We start from the raw sequence: 22,791 nt of genomic DNA on the forward strand, positions 1-22,791 counted from the left end.
GATTTAGAGTGATAATTGCATAATCACCAGTTGTGATAATTGTAATTGATGTCTGCATAATTGCTAATTGCAGTCTTTATGGGAACCTCTTTCTCGCCCTCTCTGTCTCTGTCTGTAGCTCAGTGCCTCTCTGCCTTTCTCTTCCCTGCACTTCTTTATGTTAAATTCATCTTTTGCCATCATTTATTCTTCTCTTCTCACATGTCGACACACCACACGCCTGCACACGCACACACACACACACACGCAAACAGACCCACACATGGACCATGTGTTTCACTATAAGTATCCTCCTAGGCCTCAGTAAGCATTTCCCAGCAGTGCTGGAGACAGCAGCAGTAGCCTGCCCACACGGACTGGTCCTCTGTGAAGAGTTATGGTCCACTTCTAACAGGTTTCCTCTCTCTCTCTCTCTCTCTCTCTCTCTCTCTCTCTCTTTCCCTACAATAAATCTCTGGGGGTTTACTCCTGCTGCTTGTAAAATGAATGTTCACCATATCCCTCCCAGAGAAGCCATATTCTATCCTTTTACGGCCAAACAGGCTAACATGGAATAGGTTTAGATACATTGTCCTACTACCACCGTACCTTTGCTGAAACATACATTATTTATACCATACCTCTCCATAGTGTAATCTGTGTGGTACCAGGGGACGGAAGCTAATCCCATGTGTTTGGCTGAAGGTAGATTAGCATCAGGTCCAGAGGAAGACGAGTCACTCAGATCAGACCACATTATGCGTGACGCCTCCGAGGTGCTTTGATGATGGCGGTGGCAGCGTGCACGAGGGGAGAGGGTTACCCATACCGAGTGTGCTGACGTGTGATTGATGTCTCCTCTGGCGGCTGCAGACAGGTTAATGGTGTGATTGTGGAGGTAATCTCCGTGTTCTCTCGTTAAAGGGTGATGGAAGGCCAGGAGACCCCTGTGTCGGTGGGAAATGGAGCCTGTGCGTTTTACATGTGCAGTTCAGGGCCTTATTTGATGTATTCTTCAGAAAGGTAGACAGGACAGGGACAGGGGGGTCAGTCTGAAACAGATCCTGGTGAGTTCACACAACCTGCTATATGTACACTGAACAAAATATAAACGCAACATGTAAAGTGTTGGTCCCATGTTTCACGAGCTGAAATAAAAGATCCCATACATTTTTCTATACGCACAAAAAATACGGATTTCTCTCAAATTTAGTGCACAAATTTGTTTACATCCCTGTTAGTGAGCATTTCTCCCTTGCCAACATAATCCATCCACTTGATAGGTGTGGCATATCAAGATGCTGATGAGAGAGAGAGAGAGAGAGAGAGAGAGATGGCTGGTAGCTGCAGACTGTTGCATCTATATCGATTGGGCTCCAGCCTTTCCATTTTCCATGAACTCTGGCTCGCAGTTCCGAGTGGGAGGGATTTGCTTGATCTTTATGATATTTCTTTAAACATGATGCTGTCGTTATGCCTCTTTGGGGAGGAAACAAGACAATTCCAGTAATTCAAGGGCTCTCCGTCTCTCTCTCTTTCCCACAGTTGTTACTTATAACCATCTCTAAACATTCTCCACCATTCTCATAAGTGTTTTCAGACCTCGGTCCAAATAACATTGTCGAACTGAAGTCAGACCAATAAAGAAGGTCTCAGAAGGTAACATGCGCTGGGTTCCTTCAATAGAAGTCATTATGTCTGGTCAGATAAAAACTGTAATCAACACTGATAGGAATTCTATAGAGAATAGATGACAATAATTAGAATTTAGTTTCCTCTTGGATTGGAGGGACATTTGTAGTGGACATGGCCTATCTGACACAGGAGGTTGCTGACACCTTATTGGGAGAACGGACTCGTGGTAATGGCATGAGCGGTTTCCATATTTTTAATTTTATTTCACCTTTATTTAACTAGGCAAGTCAGGTAAGAACAAATTCTTATTTACGATGACGGCCTACCCCGGCCAAACCCGGATGGCTCCGGGCCAATTGTACGCCGCCCTATGGGACTCCCGATCACGGCCGGATGTGATTCAGCCTGGATTCGAACCAGGGACTGTAGTGACGCCTCTTGCACTGAGATGCAGTGCCTTAGACCGCGGTGTATGATGCCATTGCATCCACTCCGTTGCAGACATTATTATGAGCCGTCCTCCCCTCAGCAGCCTCCTGTGCTATCTGATGTAGTATTTCAGAGAGTTGCTAAGCTAAGACTTTCAGACATTGACTTGTTCTGACTTACAGTAGATAACAGGGCTGCTGGTGTATTGTAGCTGTGAGGACTGTAACCCACATACCCACCAGGGCAGATGCCCTCTCCATGGGGCCAGGTGGTGACTAATTCCCTTCTTTGTCCATCCAAATGAATTGTTAATTGCTTTGCATCACCCGTGGAGTGGAGAATAGCAGAATAGCATAACACTGACCTGCCTCATAGAGCACACCACACCTGTGTTTAACAGGCCAAATGTCACCTCAATACACACCACACCTGTGTTTAACAGGCCAAATGTCACCTCAATACACACCGCACCTGTGTTTAACAGGCCAAATGTCACCTCAATACACACCACACCTGTGTTTAACAGGCCAAATGTCACCTCAATACACACCGCACCTGTGTTTAACAGGCCAAATGTCACCTCAATACACACCACACCTGTGTTTAACAGGCCAAATGTCACCTCAATACACACCGCAACGTTGGGGTTTAAGAGGCCAAATATCAGCTTGTAGTATTAGCTCAGCACCTTGTTCACATAATTCAGCACTCAAACCCCGTCAGAGCAACATGTTGGTGATGTACCATCATTCTGATGACCTTCTGGAGAGGGATCAACTTTGTTTCTGTCTGTCTCGTTAGCACAATTACTTTATACGCTGCTTATTTACTTCATATGTCAGAACAGTGTAGAATGCATGTAAATGCAGATGTTCTGTGTGTATGGGTCGCTAAATGTTCCTTCAGCAGAGGTTTAGTATGAATGTTGACGCCTGAGTGTCACCCTGACGGCTGTGTCCTGTCCTGTCGTCTCCAGGTGGTCGCTCTGAACAAGCGCAGTAAGGAGGCAGAGTCGGCATTCCTGGGAATCTACAAGCAGCTTATCGAAGCCCCTGGTGAGTCTCCCACCTGGAACAGAGCCACACACATCACAACAGCACAGTCACAGACACAGACAACACACAACCTTGCTCATGTAACAAACCTCCCACAAGAGATCACCTTCCCCAGCCAGATCAACAACACACCAAGCCACAGTCAACGCCATTAGGCCAACGGTCTACACGAGACAAGCTAAAAATACGAAGTGACTGTTTTCTTGCCATAGATATATAAATATCCACAAGACACCCTGTAGTTCTTATCTATGTTTTAGAGTCTGTGCTCTGTGTGGGGCCACTTCAGAACCGAGCGCTGGTCCTTGAGCGTTGCATTGCGGAGGAGAGACGATCCTTGTGGGGATGGGCTGTTGATTGCAGAGGGCCAATTAAAAGCCAACTGTAGCTTGTCTTAGTCTGGAGTGCAGGCCTGATGAGGCCAGCAGGGAAAGAGAGGGGGAGGGGGAGAGACTGTGTATTCTGTTGTTGTTTGTTGCCAGGGCACACTATACAGCATTGCTCTTTGTTGCAGGAGACAAGAGCAAAACGCACTCCAATCTCCGGCTACATCAGAGGAACACTCATTGCAAGAGTAGAGAACGCGGTTTACAGATTCAATGAGTACAAGATAAAAGTGGGTGTCAGAGAAAATAGCGATGCAGCGACTGACTTTTAAAGGTCTCCATTTTGCCTTGAAGTCTCCTGCTTGATATTTCACCACACACTTTGAATGGAGTTATTTTTTTTGATAAGAAATGGATGTCTTTGAAGAGGTGTTCAGTTTGATTTCCTGACCTATACCTGCATGTATCAAGGGCTTAATAGAGGACCCAGGAGGGTTTTAGGGGCTATATTTTGTCATGAACAAATGTTCTATCAAGAGCAGACTGAACCAACAATGATAATGTAAGGAATGAGGACTTCATCTCTTTAATTGCACAGGGCACTGACAAGAAAGAGTACAAATAAACCGTGTTTAACTGTATCGGAACCCTTGTAGCTAGGATTGGGTTTGAAGATTTAAAAAATAGGAATTTAACGTTTACTTTTGCTCTCACACACATGCGCATACACACATGCATACACACACCCACACACCAGAGGAGGCTGGTGGGAGGAGCTATAGGAGGACGGGCATGTTATAATGGCTGTAATGGAATAAATGGAACGGAGTCCAACGTGCTTTCAGTATGTTTGACGTGTTTGATATCGTTCCGTTCATTCTATTCCAGCCGTTACAATGAGCCCGTCCTCTTATAGTGCCTCCCACCAGCCTCCTCTGGCACACACACATGCATGCACACTTTCAGCTCCTATTTTGACGTAAACATATATGACATCGACATCTCCACCAATCACTTCTCTATGATTGGCCAGGGTGGGGGGGGGGGGTGGGGGGGGGGGGGGGGGTTGAGCCTTGTCGTCATGTGGCCCTTGTTACAGGTCGGAGGGCCTTGGATTAGCATATTCAGAACACTCATCTTCCTCTGACCTTACCTGGACCTGTACTAGCATTAGCATCCGGGTGACTCTCTCTCACCAGAGTCTCTAGTCTTAGCTCTCACACTGTGTGTCACTGCAGGTCTGTGTGTGGATGACGTTTCCTGGGCTTTACTACTACAGAAGGAGTTATTATTTTAAAACCCCAAAAAACGCAGCCAGCTGAGCTGCTGATTATTATTTGTCGTCTAATCCTTTAATGTCATACCAATCATTCCCATTAACAGCTAATTGCTAAAATTCTCCAAATCTATTCATTATTATCTTTCTGATATTATTTACCTCCTATCTGCTGCCAAACAGGAGTCACAAAATGGAGAGTAGAGTATTTTGTGTATCATTGTGCATCTCACTGGCCTGTCCAAGGTCACCCCCTGTTCCCAGAGTGGATCGCTCCAGGTACACCAGAGGACAGTCAGTTGGCCGTGGTCCCTCACTTTATTAGTCTCCTCCCCTATAAACACATCACTGTGCTGCTTTCCCGCCAGTCTCCAAACAAACGATCCAGCTCATGTATTTTTTATGTTTTGACAGACGCAATTATTCTTAACACACCGTGCTCGTTAATCTTAATGCCGTTATCACTATTCATTGGCAGACATTTTTTTTCTCCCTCTTATTTAATTTGAAAGGATCCCTCCATCCTGGCTGTCTGCTGACACTGACAGGCCGTTGGTCCAATCAGAGCGGCCGACAACAGAGTTAATGAATGCAAGAGGAGAGCCAGGGAGGGGGAGGGGACAATGTGACCTGTTGTATCCAGTTAACAGCGACGTTTGGTGTCAGGTATCAGTTATCCACAATAACAAATCCGTTATTGGAATAGGTGCCAATGATGATGTCAGTTGCATAATGTTGGACACGCATGACACATGTTATGATGCTGCTTTCATATTCTCAGTTCATATGAATGTTATAGACAGGAGGGTATGCATCCCTGACACAACACAGGGCTACCCTGAACATGCTCTCAATAGAGAAGGTTTTAATCACATCCCAATTTGTTAAAGCAAATGTGTATCTCACATCAGTGTGTTTAGGAGGAGGAGAATGTTAGTGTAAGGGAAGAGAGGAGAATACATGGCTGGAAATGCTGTGTGTGTGTGTGTGTGTGTGTGTGTGTGTGTGTGTGTGTGTGTGTGTGTGTGTGTGTGTGTGTGTGTGTGTGTGTGTGTGTGTGTGTGTGTGTGTGTGTGTGTGTGTGTGTGTGTGTGTGTGTGTGTGAGTGAGTGTGATTTGGGTTTTGTTTTTACTGTAAAGTCAGCAAGTTTATCAAGCTCCAGCTGCTGAACAAGATAGCTATTATTATAGTTGTGGTGTGTCTGGACTTAGAGTGGCACTGTTTCCTGTGACAAAGGATTACATGTAGTATGACAATGGCAACCTTTACCGGTGATGGATTCTGGGTTCTGAATAGTGTTAATTATCAGGAATCCTATTGAAATATTGAGTGCTATGGTCTAGAGTGCCTACACCAGAAGTTAATGGTTATCTGTAGGAGGAATGTATATGTTGGAGGCAATTAAGCTTGGAATGTACTGAGTGCAGGGAGACGATCATATGTTGGCAGGCACTGATAAAGATGCGGAGCTGTGGATTAGTGAGGAAGGGGGTCGAGGTCAGGTCAGGTCATATTAAGGGAGAAGGAACAGTTTATTGCCTGTATCACTTAACTTCCTGCCTAGTAATAAAGATGTAAAGAGAAAGAGAGAAGGAGGAGACTCCACCCAAATTGGGGTATATATATATATATTACCACTGGTGTGAATATTTATTTTGTCTTATGCAGCTGCATTGACCCAATGGGTGAATAAACTTGGTTTAAGCTTTACTAATTATCCGTGAGTTTTAATAGGTTCATTTAGAATCTAACACCGGTGTCATGAACAGTCAGTCTTACAGGGCATGCTCTTTGAAGCAACTCCAATGCATCCACTGCATTTTATGGGGAACAGTTGAAATAAGTGCTCTGAGCAATGAGAACACCTTGAAAATGTAATACTTCTAAAAATGTCATTATTGGGTCCCCAAGCCAAAATGTCACACACCAGAATCATAATGTGCATTTCCATGCATTTAAGACATACAGTTGAAGTCGGAAGTTTACATACACTTAGGTTGGAGTCATTAAAACTCGTTTTTCAACCACTCCACAATTTTCTTGTTAACAAACTATAGTTTTGGCAAGTCAGTTAGGACATCTACTTTGTGCACGACACAAGTACTTTTTCCAACAATTGTTTACAGACAGATTATTTCACTTATAATTCACTGTATCACAATTCCAGTGGGTCAGAAGTTTACATACACTAAGTTGACTGTGCCTTTAAACAGCTTGGAAAATTCATGAAAAATATGTCATGGCTTTAGAAGCTTCTGATAGGCTAATTGACATCATTTGAGTCAATTGGAGGTGTACCTGTGGATGTATTTCAAGGCCTACCTTCAAACTCAGTGCCTCTTTCCTTGACATCATGGGAAAATCAAAAGAAATCAGCCAAGACCTCAGAAAAACCATTGTAGACCTCCACAAGTCTGGTTCATCCTTGGGAGCAATTTCCAAACGCCTGAAGGTACCACATTCATCTGTACAAACAATAGTACGCAGGTATAAACACCATGGGACCACGCAGCCGTCATACCGCTCAGGAAGGAGACGCGTTTTGTCTCCTAGAGATGAACGTACTTTGGCGCGAAAAGTGCAAATCAATCCCAGAACAACAGCAAAGGACCCTGTGAAGATGCTGGAGGAAACAGGTACATAAGTATCTATATCCACAATAAAACGAGTCCTACATCGACATAACCTGAAAGGCCGCTCAGCAAGGAAGAAGCCACTGCTCCAAAACCGCCATAAAAAAGCCAGACTATGGTTTGCAACTGCACATAGGGACAAAGATTGTAGTTTTTGGAGAAATGTCCTCTGGTCTGATGAAACAAAAATAGAACTGTTTGGCCATAATGACCATCGTTAAGTTTGGAGGAAAAAGGGGGAGGCTTGCAAGCCGAAGAACACCATCCCAACCGTGAAGCACGGAGGTGGCAGCATCATGTGTGGGGGTGCTTTGCTGCAGGAGGGACTGGTGCACTTCACAAAATAGATAGGATCATGAGGAAGGACAAATATGTGGATATATTGAAGTAACATCTCAAGACAGGAAGTTAAAGCTTGGTCGCAAATGGGTCTTCCAAATGGACAATGACCCCAAGCATACTTCCAAAGTTGTGGCAAAATGGCTTAAGGACAACAAAGTCAAGGTATTGGAGTGACCATCACAAAGCCCTGACCTGAATCCTATAGAAAATGTGTGGGCAGAACTGTAAAAGCGTATGCGAGCAAGGAGGCCTAGAAACCTGACTCAGTTACAACAGCTATGTCAGGAGGAATGGGCCAAAATTCACCCAACTTATTGTGGGAAGCTTGTGGGAGGCTACCCGAAGTGTTTGACCCAGGTTAAACAATTTAAAGGCAATGCTACCAAATACTAATGGAGTGTATGTAAACTTCTGACCCACTGGGAATGTGATGTAAGAAATAAAAGCTAAACTAAATCATTCACTCGACTATTATTCTGACATTTCATATTCTTAAAATAAAGTGGTGATCCTAACTGACCTAAGACACTTGGATTAAACGTCAGGAATTGTGAAAAACAGAATTTAAATGTGTTTGGCTAAGGTGTATGTAAACTTCCGACTTCAACTGTATATTCCTATGCTCCATTGAAATTGTCGACAAAATATTTGGCCCTCCAAAAAATACTTATTTGTTTAGATTTTCATCTCTATACTTTTTTGATCAGTGTAAATAAACTACTTCCTCTTCACAGGATGTGAAAAACAGAGACAGTTTCCATGACTGAGTTGGCTCTCCTGAGTAGCACCTCTCTCCTCATCTCTCTCCCTCCTGTGTGAGCATCTCTGACTCTGCGGTTACGTTTGAACCTTGGTGTTTGTAGCTGTCGCTTTGAGAGGAAGAGCGGGGCCCTGTCGCCAGGAGCGTAGCCCTGAGATTGGCGCTCCAGGTGTTTGCTCTGCCCCCTCCCCTCTCTTTACTCACACACCTCCCCCAGGATCACCTCATCCCTCTCTCTCTCGCTCTCCCTCCATCTCTCCTGAAGAACACAGTACCTTTCATCTCAGCAGGGAGCTCACTTACTGTGTGTGTGTGTGTGTGTGTTTGTGTGTTGTATGTTTGTTGGGCCCTTGGCAGGGCTGAGGTCTGCATTAGTTGAAACGTTGGGGCAACAGTGCTAGCTAGTGGTGACCAAATACTACTGCATGGTACGGGTTCCAGGACCAGGTACAACTCCACACAATTCCATCATGGCTTTATGACTTCATTGCACAATGAATATTAATGTATTGAAGTCTCCTTGGTCTGCGAGATTGTAAGTGCAGTGCATATTAAAGTCAGTTAGTAATTTCCTTTGGCTCCAGGGTTGTAAGAATAGAGCATTAACCTTTCTGGGAAGGGGGTTCCGCTAGCGGAACACCTGGCCTACAGCCAGTGAAATTGCAGGGCGCCAAATTCAAACAACAGCAATCTCATAATTAAAGTTCCTCAAACATACAAGTATTATACACCATTTTAAAGATGAACTTCTCGTTAATCCAACCACAATGTCCGATTTCAAAAAGGCTTTCCGGTGAAAGCACACCATGCGATTATGTTAGGTCAGCAAAAGTCAGAAATAGCATTAAAATGAATCACTTAACTTTGATGATCTTCATCTGATGGCACTCCCAGGTCTCCATGTTAGACAATAAATGTTCATTTTGTTCGATAAAGTTCATCTTTATGTCCAAAAACCTCCTCTTTGTTCGCTCGTTTAGTCCAGTAATCCAAACGCACAAAGCGCGGGCACAAAGTCTAGACGAAAAGTCAAAATAGTTCCATTTGAGTTCGTAGAAACATGTCAAACGATGTTTCTAATCAATCCTTAGGGTATTTTTATCATAAATATTCAATTATGTTTCAACCAGACAATATTGTTTTCATTAGAAAGGAAAGGGAACGGAGCTCGCGCTCACGGCCATGCATGTGACTTAACTAAAGGCTTTCACCTGGGCCATCTGCTGAGAGTGCTCTTATTCGCTCCCCTTTCACAATAGAAGCCTGAAACAACTTCTAAAGACTGTTGACATCTAGTGGAAGCCTTAGGAAGTGCAATCTGACCCCACAGACACTGGATATTCGATAGGCATTCACTTTAAAACGGCAAACCTCAGAATTCCCACTTCCTGGTTGTATTTTTCTCAGGTTTTTGCCTGCCATATGAGTTCTGTTATACTCACATACATTATGTTAACAGTTTTGGAAACTTTAGAGTGTTTTCTATCCATATCTACTAATTATATGCATATTCTAGCTTCTGGGCCTGAGTAACAGGCAGTTTCCTCTGGGAACGCTTTTCATCCAAACTTCCCAATGCTGCCCCCTATCCCTAAAGAGTAAAATGACCTTTGTGATTTCACCTTAATCTATTCAAATAATGATTGTCCCCTTATAGCTCCCTGTATACACTGAGTGGGTAAAACATTAGGAACACCTTCATAGTATTGAGTTGCACCCCTTTTTGCCCTCAGAACAGCCTAAATTTGTCGGGGCATGGACTCTACAAAGTGTCGGAAGCGTTCCACAGGGATGCTGGCCCATGTTGACTCCAATGCTTCCCACAGTTGTGTCAAGTTGGTTGGATGTCCTTTGGGTGGTGGACCATTCTTCACATACACGGGAAACTGTTGAGGGTGAAAAACCCAGCAGCGTTGCAGTTCTTGACACAAACCAGTGCGCCTGGCACCTACTACCATACCCCGTTCAAAGGTACCTAAATATTTTGTCTTGCCCATTCACCCTCTGAATAGCACACATACACAATCCATGTCTCAATTGTCTCAAGGCTTAAAAATCCTTCTTTAACCTGTCTCCTCCCCTTCATCTACACTGATTGAAGTGGATTTAACAAGTGACATCAATAAGGGATCATAGCTTTCACCTAGATTCACCTGGTCAGTCTGCCATGGAAAGAGCAGGTGTTCATAATGTTTTGTCCACTCAGTGTACATTGGCAGATGCTGGAGAGAGAGGCTTATTGAGGCCTGTAAGGCATTGTTTTTTTTAATAATAAGTGTGGTGCTGAGTACATTCCATCAGAAGATGAGAGGGAACTTGGAGAGCTGTGCGTCTACGCTCTGTTTGTGGCAGTATCAAAAATGAAAGCATATATAAAAGTTGATGGAAAATGAAAGCTCTTTTGGGCAGGACGAGATTCTGCACAAGTGATTAATAAGAGCAGTAATAAACAAAGGCCCAGGAGATGTTTGAGGTGCTTAATAATGCATTATGTTCATAAAAGAGCTGGGCCTCTCCAATGGATCCCCGTGGAGCAGAGACCCCAGAGGGACCGGCAGAGTGTGTGCTCAGAACAGAGAGGAAGTGTGTGTGCGTGGGCATGTGAGTGTGTGTGTGCAGAGATACTATATATATATATATATATGGGTACGACTAAAACTCAAGTACTGAAGTGTAAAGGAGATGAATAGTTTCAGTTGTGTTTGTTGTTTTTTTTGTGATTTTTCACCGAACAGTTATTTTGTTATTGTAACAAAAAAAGAACAACAAAACAAGAACGTCAACCCTATCAATTAAAGTTAAAGAGTGGCTGAATTATATTTTACCCTGATATTCCTGTTTATGTATATTTCTAAGAGCTTCTTTTTACATAGTTGTAGAGATGTCCTTCAGTCTGCCAGACAAAGGCATGTGTGGAACACAGACAAAAGAACAGGTTAAAAAGTTACTCTTTCAGATTGTCTGTCAGCACACAGTGAAAGACACACTTCTTTCACCATTTCTCTCGCTCTCTCTCTCTCTATAGTGATCTCTGTTTCTTTATCTTTTATCTCTTCCACTCTCTTCTCCACATACAAGTCAAAGGGAGAGACTTTTGTTCTGTGCTCTGAATATCGTATGAGTGAAAAGGCAGCACAGAAACTGGCCGTTTTTACTGTAGCATTTTCCATTTTTTTCATACGTTTTCTGAGATAGCATTTTGTTGAAAATGATTTCATCGTAGCTACAAAAATCTATGTAATCTAGGTTGAAACAAGGATAGACATTAAAGAATTGTACCTTGTGAGCGCGAGTGTCTGTGTAGTTGTTAAAATAATAGATGACTTTGTTAAAGACTATTAGACTTCAGTCAATGGAAGTGTTCCCACACGGCTACATTGGATTGGGACTCCCGTACTCTGTAAGTAGAGTATTGGTTGTTTACTTTTGCTTTAATTAAGAAAAGATACAACTTCTTTCAAAGGTAGCCATTTTGATGGTGCGCTTTGTCTTTGAAGGTTGGACTAAGGACTAACTGTTCAGTCAACCTAGTTTCGGGCCATGACAATACACTGCTCATGTACAGTGTTACGGTTTGTTGCAACAGCAAGAAATAGTGTTTTTGGAACTTGAAGACCACATAGAGAAAAACAACACAAAACAAGACTGTTTTGTATGAAAAGAAAAAACCCTCGAAGCACAGCCTTGTAAATTAATTTGTTCATGTTGTATGATGGGAACACAGCTGGCCTCATTAACATGCGCACAACAAATAATTATAGCGTTTTTTTTTCTTTTCTCTCCAGCCAGCCAGTGCTTGGCTAATGGGCTTGCTGGGTTAATTATGTCAGAACGTAATTACACAGGGCCCAGGGAGACGTAATGGTGCACCCCGCTGAGCCCACACCGCCTAATGACAGTGTATCGCTGACAGGGCAAAGACGGACCGTCCCAACACACCTGCTTGTCTTGGCTCACACCACCCTCGTTCACTCCCACCCACCACCACTGCCCACCCAGACACATCCTTGACCTGTCTGTCCCACTGTCCCGGCCACAGTCCAGACAGTATTTATGTGGACAGTTCACACAGTGGGCCCTGGCCTAACCTGGTCTATATCCAACTCCATAGGAACAACCATAGGAGCTGGCTATCAAGCATAAACATATCTGTTGTGACCATGCTAGGCATGGCCTGTTTACCCTGGGCTGTCAAGGAGCAGCACCCAGAGAGCTGCTCCCTGCTATGGGATGAGCAATAGCAGCGTAATACCTGACCAGCGGCTGCTAGGAACCAGCCATGGAAGCTCATTATCTCATCTGTAACACTGATGCAAACTCAATGTAGATGATGAGACCACACACACATAGATTGTATGATAGCCCTACCCTGGCTTACTAGTGTAGTGACTTTGCTAACACCACACAATACCAACAAACCAGGTGGAACTGTGCTGAAGTACAAATGAACAACTGTGTTGAAGTACAAGTGATGCCAGGATCCTCAATGCCAGCTCGTCTTTGCTGGTAGACTGAGAGGACAGGCGTGTGTCCCCGGAATGACCTCTGAACCTCCTTCTCCTCATAACATTCTGTTCATCCCCACCTTTGCCCAGTCACTGTGGTTCACGTGTGAATGGACCATATTTGACTAGAGAATATGATATATTAATGTGCAGTGATTTATGACCCTCAATGAGGTGCTGTTGTGCTATCTGTTATCATGACTTCAGGGCAGACGTCCAATCAGCATTAATTAAGATACGGATTGAATAAAAAAATGTCCTGTTTATTTGCATAGATATGACCCACTCACAGTAGATAATGCTGGGGGATGATGATGGTGGTGTGGGGGGGAATTCTAGGTATATTGGCAGTATGGTGTAAAATTCAATTCAAGTATTCAATCTTCCTTTTATAGTAAGGATTTACTTTTAAAGAAATGCTCTTAAAGGAATATCCAGCACAGCTTATTAGCAACATCAATTAGCAGTCCTGTTCTCTTCCGTTATCAGCAGTCTTCTTTGACACTTCCCCCAACTGTAGCCCGTCTTGTAGAGCTACACCCGGGTCCCTCTGAGAGTACCCCTGCTGCTCTCCTCTTTGACTGGGTTCATTTTGTATACAGGGCTACCATATATCCCTTCACTTTTTTTGCCTAGCCACTGATTGATAATCCCTGCTTGTCCAAGTGTGAGAGATCCCTTACTGTAATCTCTGCACTTTGATCATGGAAAGTTAAAAGGATATATGGAAAAGAGGCTGATAAAGTGATTTCTGTGACAGTGGGTCGATGTGAAAAGCAGTGTTTTAAGTCGTCCTGTTTGTCTAAGAAGAGCTCTGCTCTTAAGTGTGATGTCCCATGTGACTGATGCAATATCTCCAGTGTGGGTGTAACAGTGAACACAGACACACAGGAGGCTCAGTTGACTGTAAACTGTCCTGGGGAAAAAATGGTTCCATCTATTATCTTTGTCCGAGTGTTTCTGATGAAACTTCAGATATGTCAAATGGTTATGGAAGTCTTTTCACAGATTGCTAATTTTTGACAGCTGTGTTTCTGTGGCCTGCTTCGACTTGGCTGTCTAGTCTCAGTGGTGTCTGTTGAAGTGTAAACGTCTGTGGTTAGGCTCTCTGAACAGTCAGTTCAGTCTGTGCCCATGTTGAAGAAAGGATATGATCGCGATCCACACAGGTGCAGAAAGACGAGCGCATGAAAGCTGCGGGAGAAAAGTTTGTGCAGCAAAGCAGCGATTTTCCCTCCTTGGAGTTTTGAAAGGCTGGTGTGTGTGTGTGCAAGAGTGTGTGTGCGTGTGTGTGCGTATCTCTACATCCTCCCTCCCTCCTTGTCAAGCGGCTCCCCTGAGCCCCTCTCTCTGTGCTTTGGCACTAGAAGTCACCTCCTTTGGTGTGCGGCAGGCAGGTACACAACAGGAGCAGCTCTCCCTCTCAGAGCTGTTGAACTTTTCGGGATGGGAAGAAAGGGAACGGGAAGATTAAAAACAGCCCTGTGATGTGGAGTGCCGAGCCACCTCCTGAGAATTCCTGGCATAATAATTTAAATGATCAAATGACACAGAGGAGACTTGTTAGCAGAGAAACAGCCTCCTAGTTGGCCCCATGGGGCCCAGGCTGCCGCACATGCATTGCAAAACAGCTCCTCTGTTGTGCTAAAGAATCCGTCTTCTTTTTCTCTTCTTTTCAGGAGCAGACTTTTTCCAGACTTTGTTGGATTTGTTTAGGTGTATATTTGGGACTGAAGTCATATTCTACTGCAGTCTATGCGGCTTTTTGACATTCATTTATTGGTGATGAGTTCCATTGGATTTGATCTTAGTAGTTTAGTCTATTCATGTCATTAGGGCCAGCCTGGGAGATTTCTAAGGCATCTCATTGGAGTGAATTCTAGAGTCCCTCTTTGGAACAATTTCTCAGTCTCCTACTCTTGATGCTGTTGTGCAGGAGAGCATATGATAACTGTACTGTCTCATGCAGAATATGGTATGGTAGATTTTTCTTTTAGTATGCTATTTAAAAAGTTCCTTTTAAACATCCTGACATCAGTTGTATAATAGGAGACATATTTTGACAGCAGCAACAGGATAATTGTGATATCTCATTATATTTGATCAAATAGATAGGCAATGAAATTCACTTGACTGAAGTGTTGAACTTTTGACTTTCCTCATCCACTTCAGCTTTTGAAGCTCTTGAATTACCAGTCAATATTATGGCTATGTGGTTGTTTTGCATATAGTGGTTCATAGAAAAATGTAACATTTCTCTCCATCTTGTGTGTCTTTTTGCACTCAGACCCAGTTCCCGTGCTTGAGGCTACACACACCCTGGAGGAGAGGCTGCAGCAGCTGCAGAGTTCTGCCCCAGACAGCGAGGCCCTGGTCAGGGAGCTCAGCGGGCACTGGAAGAGACACCTGGAGTGCCTTGACAAGCCAGGTCAGACCAGAGCCACTGCCACCAGCCTGGTCTCATAGACTAGACGTAACATAGTAAATGTAAATCCGGGACCCTCAAATTAGTATGATACGTTATGTTTGGTATGGTTACATAAGACAGATGGTTACTTAAGCCAAAAACTAAAGTAGGGTGGTTAGTCGGGGTGGATGGGAGCGCGTGTAAAGCGAACGTCGAGCAACCCAATGATTGGGAGTTCGAATCTCATCACGGACAACTTAGAATTTTAGCTAATTAGCAACTTTTCAACTATACTGAAAAAATATATAAATGCAACATGCAACAATTTCAACGATTTTACTGAGTTACAGTTCATATAAGGAAATCAGTCAATTGTAATCAATTCATTAGACCCTAATCTATGGGTTTGACATGACTGGGCAGGGGCGCAGCCATGGGTGGGCCTGGGAGGTCAAAGGCCCACCCACTGGGGAGCCATGTCCAGCCAATCAGAATGAGTTTTTCCCCACAAAAGGGCTTTATTACAGACAGAAATACTTCTCAGTTTTATCAGCTGTCCATGTGGCTGGTCTCAGATGATCCCGCAGGTGAAGAAGCGGGATGTGGAGGTCCTGGGCTGGCGTGATTACACGTCATGGTCTGCGGTTGTGAGACCGGTTGGACGTACTGCCAAATTTGCTAAAATGACATTGGAGGCAGCTTATGGTAGAGAAATTAACATTACATTTTCTGGCAACTGCTCTGGTGGACATTCCTGCAGTCAGCATACAAATTGCACGCTTCCTCAAAACTTGAGACACCTGTGGCATTGTGTTGTATGACAAAACTGCACATTTTAGAGTGGCCTTTTATTTTCCCCAGCACAAAGTGCACCTGTGTAATGATCATGCTGTTTAATCAGCTTCTTGATATACCACACCTGTCAGGTGGAGAAATGCTCACTAACAGGGATGTAAACATAGTTGTGCACAACATTTGAGAGAAATAAGCTTTTTGTGCGTATGAAAATGTCTATGATCCTTTATTTCAGCTCATGAAACATGGGACCAACACTTTGCATGTTGTGTTTATATTTCTGTTCAGTATAATTACTACTTTTTAGCTACTTTGCAACTACTTAGCATGTTAGCTAACCCTTCCCCTTAGCCTAACCCTAACCCTTTTAGCTAACCCTTGCCCTAACTCTTTAACCTAACTTCTAACCTTAACCCTAACCCCTAGCCTAGCTAACGTTAGACAGCTAGCTAACGTTAGCCACCTATCCATCTAGCTAGAATTCTTTACATATTGCACGTTTTGCAAATTCGTAACATATAATACGAATTGTATTTCGTAACATATCATATTTAACCTCTCTAGGGGGTGTGGGATGCTACCATCCCATCTGACCAACATCCAGTGAAATTGCAGAGCGCCAAATTCAAAAACAGAAATACTCATTATTAAAATTCATGAAAAACACAAGTGTTATACATCTTTTTAAAGATTAACTTCTTGTTAATCCAACCACGGTGTCAGATTTCAAAAAGACTTTACGGCGAAAGCAAACCATGCGATTATCTGAGAACAGCGCCCAGCAGACAAATCATTACAAACAGTAACCAGCCAAGTAGACGAGTAACAAAAGTGAGAAATAGCGATAAAATGAATCACTTATCTTTGATGATCTTCATATGGTTACACTCACAAAACTCCCAGTTACCCAATAAATGTTTGTTTTGTTCGATCAAGTCCCTCTTTATATCCAAAAACCTCCATTTTGTTAGCACGTTTTGTTCAGTAAAACACTGTCTCAAACAACATCCGGTGAAATGGCAGAGCGTGAAACTCAACAAAACAGAAATTCTCATAATAAACATACATAAAAGATACAAATGTTATACACCAGCTTAAAGATAAACTTCTTGTTAATCCAACCGCTGTATCAGATTTCAAAAAGGCTTAGACAGTTAGCAGCCAAGAAGAGGAGTAACAAAAGTCAGAAATAGCGTTAAAATGTATGACTTACCTTTAATGATCTTCATATGGTTGCACTCCGAAGACTTCATGTTACACAATAAATGTTTGTTTTATTCAATAAAGTCCCTCTTTATATTCAAAAACCTCCGTTTTGTTCAGTAATACATTGAAACAAAGCGCGGTCACAACAGACAGACGAAAAATCCAAAAAGTACCATAAAAGTTCGTAGAAACATGTCAAACGATGTTTATAATCAATCCTCATGTTTTTGTCATAAATAATCGATCATATTTCAACCGGACAAAAGCTTCGTCAATAGAAAAGGAGAAACAAGAAAAGCGCACTCCCGGTCACGCGCCGGACTCATGTCTGGAAATTTCCACTGTCTACTCATTGAAAGTGCTGTTTCTCCCTCATTTTTCAGAGTCAAAGCCCGAAACAATGCCTAAAGACTGGCCACATGTTGTGGAAGCCATAGAGATCGTGAACTGCGTCATATGTCTTTGTATGGTGGATAGGCTTTCAATGGAAAAGAGACATTTCAAAATAATAGCACTTCCTGGATGGATTTTCCTCAGGTTTTCGCCTGCCATATCAGTTCTGTTATACTCACAGACATTATTTTAACAGTTTTGGAGACTTTAGAGTGTTTTCTATCCAAATCTACCAATTATATGCATATCCTAGCTTCTGGGCCTGAGTAGCAGGCAGTTTACTTTGGGCACGCTTTTCATCCAAAATTCAGAATGCTGCCCCCTACCCTAGTGAGGTTAATGGGTGATGGATATCCACAAATTAATACATACCATACGAAAGGTAACATATCATACTAAATGGAGTGTCGTGGTTTACGTTCAAAATAATAAGAAATGCTCTGAGACCAGGTTGCAGCCATAGCCCTGGCCACAGAATAGGCCCAGGCCTAGCTCACTGCTGCTTGATTGTTCAAAATGTCAATTTCAGAGAAGAAAAAAAATCAAAGAAAGTATTTTTGTTCCACAAACAATCCACTTTTAGCCACACACGGATGTCTCTGTTCCATGCAGTCTCTGTGGCCTCTCACCTCAGATGATCACAGCACTCATCTGTACTCTGCTCCCTATCCACAGGTGACACAGAGGAGGACCCAGCAGCAGCAGAGTCAGGACCTGGGGAGGCATCGAGCTGGACAGCTGGTGTGATGACTCCAAACAGCAAACAGACCCTCAGAGTCACAGGCTCACCTCAGCAGAACCACCAGGGCCAGAACCAGACAGAAGGGTTAGAAACACAGGCCTGGTCCTTGCCTCGTCTCACAACCTTGTGAACATGATATGATGTGTACATGATAAAAGCTAAAAAGAGGACAGCCCCCAGCCCGTCAGTCATTCTCCACAATGACAATAGACCTGGATGTAATCACATTTAAACCTTAATCTAATGAGCGGAAACAGAATGTAATACAGTATGTGTGCTGTATGCATGAGAGTATGTAAGCATGGTCATCTTTGACATTGCGTCTCTCTTCTCATAGGGAAACCGAAGACACAGATGCCACTCTGGCCGACAGACTGGGTGAGGCCGAGGAGAGGATCAAAGTGCTGCATTCATGTGAGTGTTTTGTCCAGTGGTCCTTTCTGGACACAGTGAGGTGAAAGGTCATCATGACTAATTCTGTTCCTTTATCTCTCTAGCTCTGAGCACAGCCCAGACAGATCTTCTGGACCTGCGGTGTAAATACGACCAGGAGAAGGCCAACAAGTAAGAGCCTGCTTGTATCTCCACTCTCCACTGTTTCTCAACTTCTCTGTTCACGTAACCCACTCAGCCTATGTCCATACTGTGGTCTCTGCTTGTTCTCTAACATGTTCCCTAACCCTCATTTACTCTACTCATGATCTCTCCATCTATACTACTGCAGGCCCCTACTGCAGGGCCCTACTGCAGGTCCCTAATGCAGGTCCCTATTGCAGGTCCCTATTGCAGGTCCCTAATGCAGGTCCCTAATGCAGGTCCCTAATGCAGGTCCCTAGTCATGTCACCACTGCAGGCCCCTACTGCAGGTCCCTACTGCAGGGCCCTACTGCAGGTCCCTAATGCAGGACCCTACTGCAGGTCCCTATTGCAGGTCCCTAATGCAGGTCCCTAATGCAGGTCCCTAATGCAGGTCCCTAGTCAGGTCCCTAGTCAGGTCCCTAGTCATGTCACCACTGCAGGTCCCTACTGCAGGCCCCTACTCAGGTCCCTAATGCAGGTCCCTAGTCAGGTCCCTACTCAGGTCCCTAATGCAGGTCCCTAGTCAGGTCCCTACTCAGGTCCCTAATGCAGGTCCCTAGTCAGGTCCCTAGTCAGGTCCCTACTCAGGTCCCTAATGCAGGTCCCTAGTCAGGTCCCTTGTCAGGTCCCTAGTCAGATCCCTAATGCAGGTCCTTAATGCAGGTCCCTAACGCAGGTCCCTAGTCATGTCCCTACTGCAGGTCCTTAATGCAGGTCCCTAACGCAGGTCCCTAGTCATGTCCCTACTGCAGGTCCTTAATGCAGGCCCCTAACGCAGGTCCTTAGTCATGTCCCTACTGCAGGTCCTTAATGCAGGTCCCTAACGCAGGTCCCTAGTCATGTCCCTAATGCAGGTCCCTAATGCAGGTCCCTAGTCAGGTCCCTAGTCATGTCCCTACTGCAGGTCCCTAATGCAGGTCCCTAGTCAGGTCCCTACTGTAGGTCCCTAATGCAGGTCTCTAGTCAGGTCCTTAATGCAGGTCCCTAACGCAGGTCCCTAGTCATGTCCCTACTGCAGGTCCCTAATGCAGGTCCCTAGTCATGTCCCTACTGCAGGTCCCTAATGCAGGTCCCTAATGCAGGTCCCTAGTCATGTCCCTACTGCAGGTCCCTAATGCAGGTCCCTAGTCATGTCCCTACTGCAGGTCCCTAATGCAGGTCCCTAATGCAGGTCCCTAGTCAGGTCCCCACTGCAGGTCCCCACTGCAGGTCCCTGCTGCAGGCCCCTAATGCAGGCCCCTAATGCAGGTCCCTAATGCAGGCCCCTAATGCAGGTCCCTAATGCAGGTCCCTAATGCAGGTCCCTAATGCAGGTCCCTACTGCTGGTCCCTACTCAGGCCCCTACTGCATGTCCCTACTCAGACCCACCTATACATACACCACTATGCTCAGCCTTCTCTCTTTAGCCATGCTTGCTCTACCCTAATTCACACATGGTCACTCTCCACTGTAATGTACCCATGTCCAGTCTGAACCCTCAGAATGCCATTGTAAAAACAGACCTGGGCTGCAACTGAAATTACACCCTATTCCCTATATAGTTCACTAATTTTGACCAGAGCCCTATGCATGTAGTGCGCTATATACGGAATAGGGTGCCATTTCGGATGTTACCGTGGTGTGACTCACCGACTAATGCAGGTGGATGGATGGGAGAGCTCTGTGTTGGCCTCCTCTGTCTGACAGCCAGAGCCTTGCCTTGCCAGGCCTCAAGAAGAATGGCTTCATTTAAAGATTGCTTCAGAAAACACTCTACCTTGTCCTGGATCTGTGAGCGCTATGTATCCAGCTCAACGGTTGAAATGAATGTGAAGTTGTATGAAGGATGTCGATAGACATTCAAAGTAAACACTCCTTTGTTTGGGTTGTGCTGCGGACAGAGCACAGTGAGCCGGCGCTAATGGATTTTCTCCCAGGCTTAATCCTTGGTGCAATTGAACTGTAGTTTCCAGACCCACCGCCATCCATTCTGCTGGATTTGAAGCATTTTCCGTTCGACTCCCCTTTCATGTTCAGCAGCTGTTCACAGTGACGGCTCGTTAGCTCTCTGTGAGGGGAGAGAGGAAGGATGGTTGTGCGTTGGTGTTAGGGCCACTGGGCCGGTGCTTTGTTTGTGAATGGCTTGGCTTGTAGTTAGTGAATAGGTGATGAGGAATACATCCTATATGGGTTGTCCGATGAGTGGGTGTTGTCCTCAGCTGCCTGTGATAGGCTAATAGAAACACTAAACACCACCCCCTGGTCCAATATCACCATTACCTCTCAGGACTCATCCCCGTGCCTCTGTGTCGCTAACTTCACCTCCTATTACTCTGATTGACTTTTTAATTGATGTTAATAATAAAGGTGATTTGGCTGTTTGGAGTATCTGAACAGGTAATCAATACAAAGCATTTTTTCCATACTGCTCAAGTTCATTAAATCTGGATATGACACCTGTTACCTTTTTCTGTCAGTGTGGTTCCATCCATCCTGGGCTTATTGATGTGGCCTGGACTCTGCCCAGAGCTCTGCTGGACTGTATTGCACACCACACCACTACTAATTAATATAGAGAACTATTGATTTATTTGAATTTTTAATGGTTCTGGTTTTACTATTGTTTCACCCCCCCCCCAAAAAAAAGCAATGCTCTGTGAATATTCCGAATGGGTTATAAGTCATCCAGTTAAGTTGTTTGCGTCATTAATCTTCCTCAAACAAGCCCATAATAACCAGCAGTGAGATGAAGGGCACTGTGAGTGCAGACGGAGGTGAGGAAGAACATGGTTTGTTTGAAAATAGTTTGTTTGATAGTGAACAATATCGCTGATTTGCTCTCAAAACACATTTAGTGAAACGGAAAGGGGTTTCTTTGTCCTGAAAACTTCAGAAATCTTTGCATATTTTAATCAATTTCACAGTCCTCGTTAATTCATCTTTCTCCACATTTTGAAAATCAACTCCCATGTGTCTAAAAATAAACTTTTGAACTTCAAACAAACCTCATGAATAATCTGTCTATTTATATTGGACTTCTCTGATTGTTAGATGGATGGAGGCATGTAGGAATGAAATCTCCAAAGAACAGTATTGTATTGATCAGACATGCAGTCCGTTTCTGTCTGGTTTTGGTTGTATTGTAGTGAGCTATGTGAGGAATGATGCTTTGTTTATGTTGTGTGTGATTTAGTGTGAATCGTTTCAGAAAAGTGTGTCAGGGGTTTGATAACGAGTTGATGATTAGGTGATTATGCCCTCGAAGCCGGTGTTTGGAGGATATATTGGCACGGATGTTGTTAGGCCCGAGACGAAGTCGAGATCTGGCAAACTGTGCCAATATATCCTCCGAACACTGGCTTCGAGGGCATTATCACTTTTGTACAATGGGTTACCAACCAATTCAAATAATGATTGACATACACTGCTCAAAAAAATAAAGGGAACACTTAAACAACACAATGTAACTCCAAGTCAATCACACTTCTGTGAAATCAAACTGTCCACTTAGGAAGCAACACTGATTGACAATAAATTTCACATGCTGTTGTGCAAATGGAATAGACAACAGGTGGAAATTATAGGCAATTTGCAAGACACCCCCAATAAAGGAGTGGTTCTGCAGGTGGGGACCACAGACCACTTCTCAGTTCCTATGCTTTCTGGCTGATGTTTTGGTCACTTTTGAATGCTGGCGGTGCTTTCACTCTAGTGGTAGCATGAGACGGAGTCTACAACTCACACAAGT

The 22,791-nt window shown here is 44.0% G+C and overlaps 1 protein-coding gene across 5 annotated transcripts in view; it reads left to right on the forward strand.

The window, feature by feature from the left end:
* Positions 1 to 22,791, forward strand: part of LOC115199974 (homeobox protein cut-like 2) — a 122,931-nt gene that overhangs the window by 85,946 nt on the left and 14,194 nt on the right. For all 5 annotated transcript variants that reach the window (XM_029762572.1, XM_029762573.1, XM_029762568.1 and 2 more), the window contains exons 4-8: positions 3,020 to 3,098; positions 15,229 to 15,369; positions 18,418 to 18,568; positions 18,822 to 18,898; positions 18,982 to 19,048. In XM_029762572.1, coding sequence (XP_029618432.1) covers positions 3,020 to 3,098; positions 15,229 to 15,369; positions 18,418 to 18,568; positions 18,822 to 18,898; positions 18,982 to 19,048 — 515 coding nt within the window. The remainder of the gene's footprint in view (positions 1 to 3,019; positions 3,099 to 15,228; positions 15,370 to 18,417; positions 18,569 to 18,821; positions 18,899 to 18,981; positions 19,049 to 22,791) is intronic.

The sequence above is a fragment of the Salmo trutta genome, chromosome 9 (genome assembly GCF_901001165.1).
Source record: "Salmo trutta chromosome 9, fSalTru1.1, whole genome shotgun sequence".
NCBI lineage: Eukaryota > Metazoa > Chordata > Actinopteri > Salmoniformes > Salmonidae > Salmo > Salmo trutta.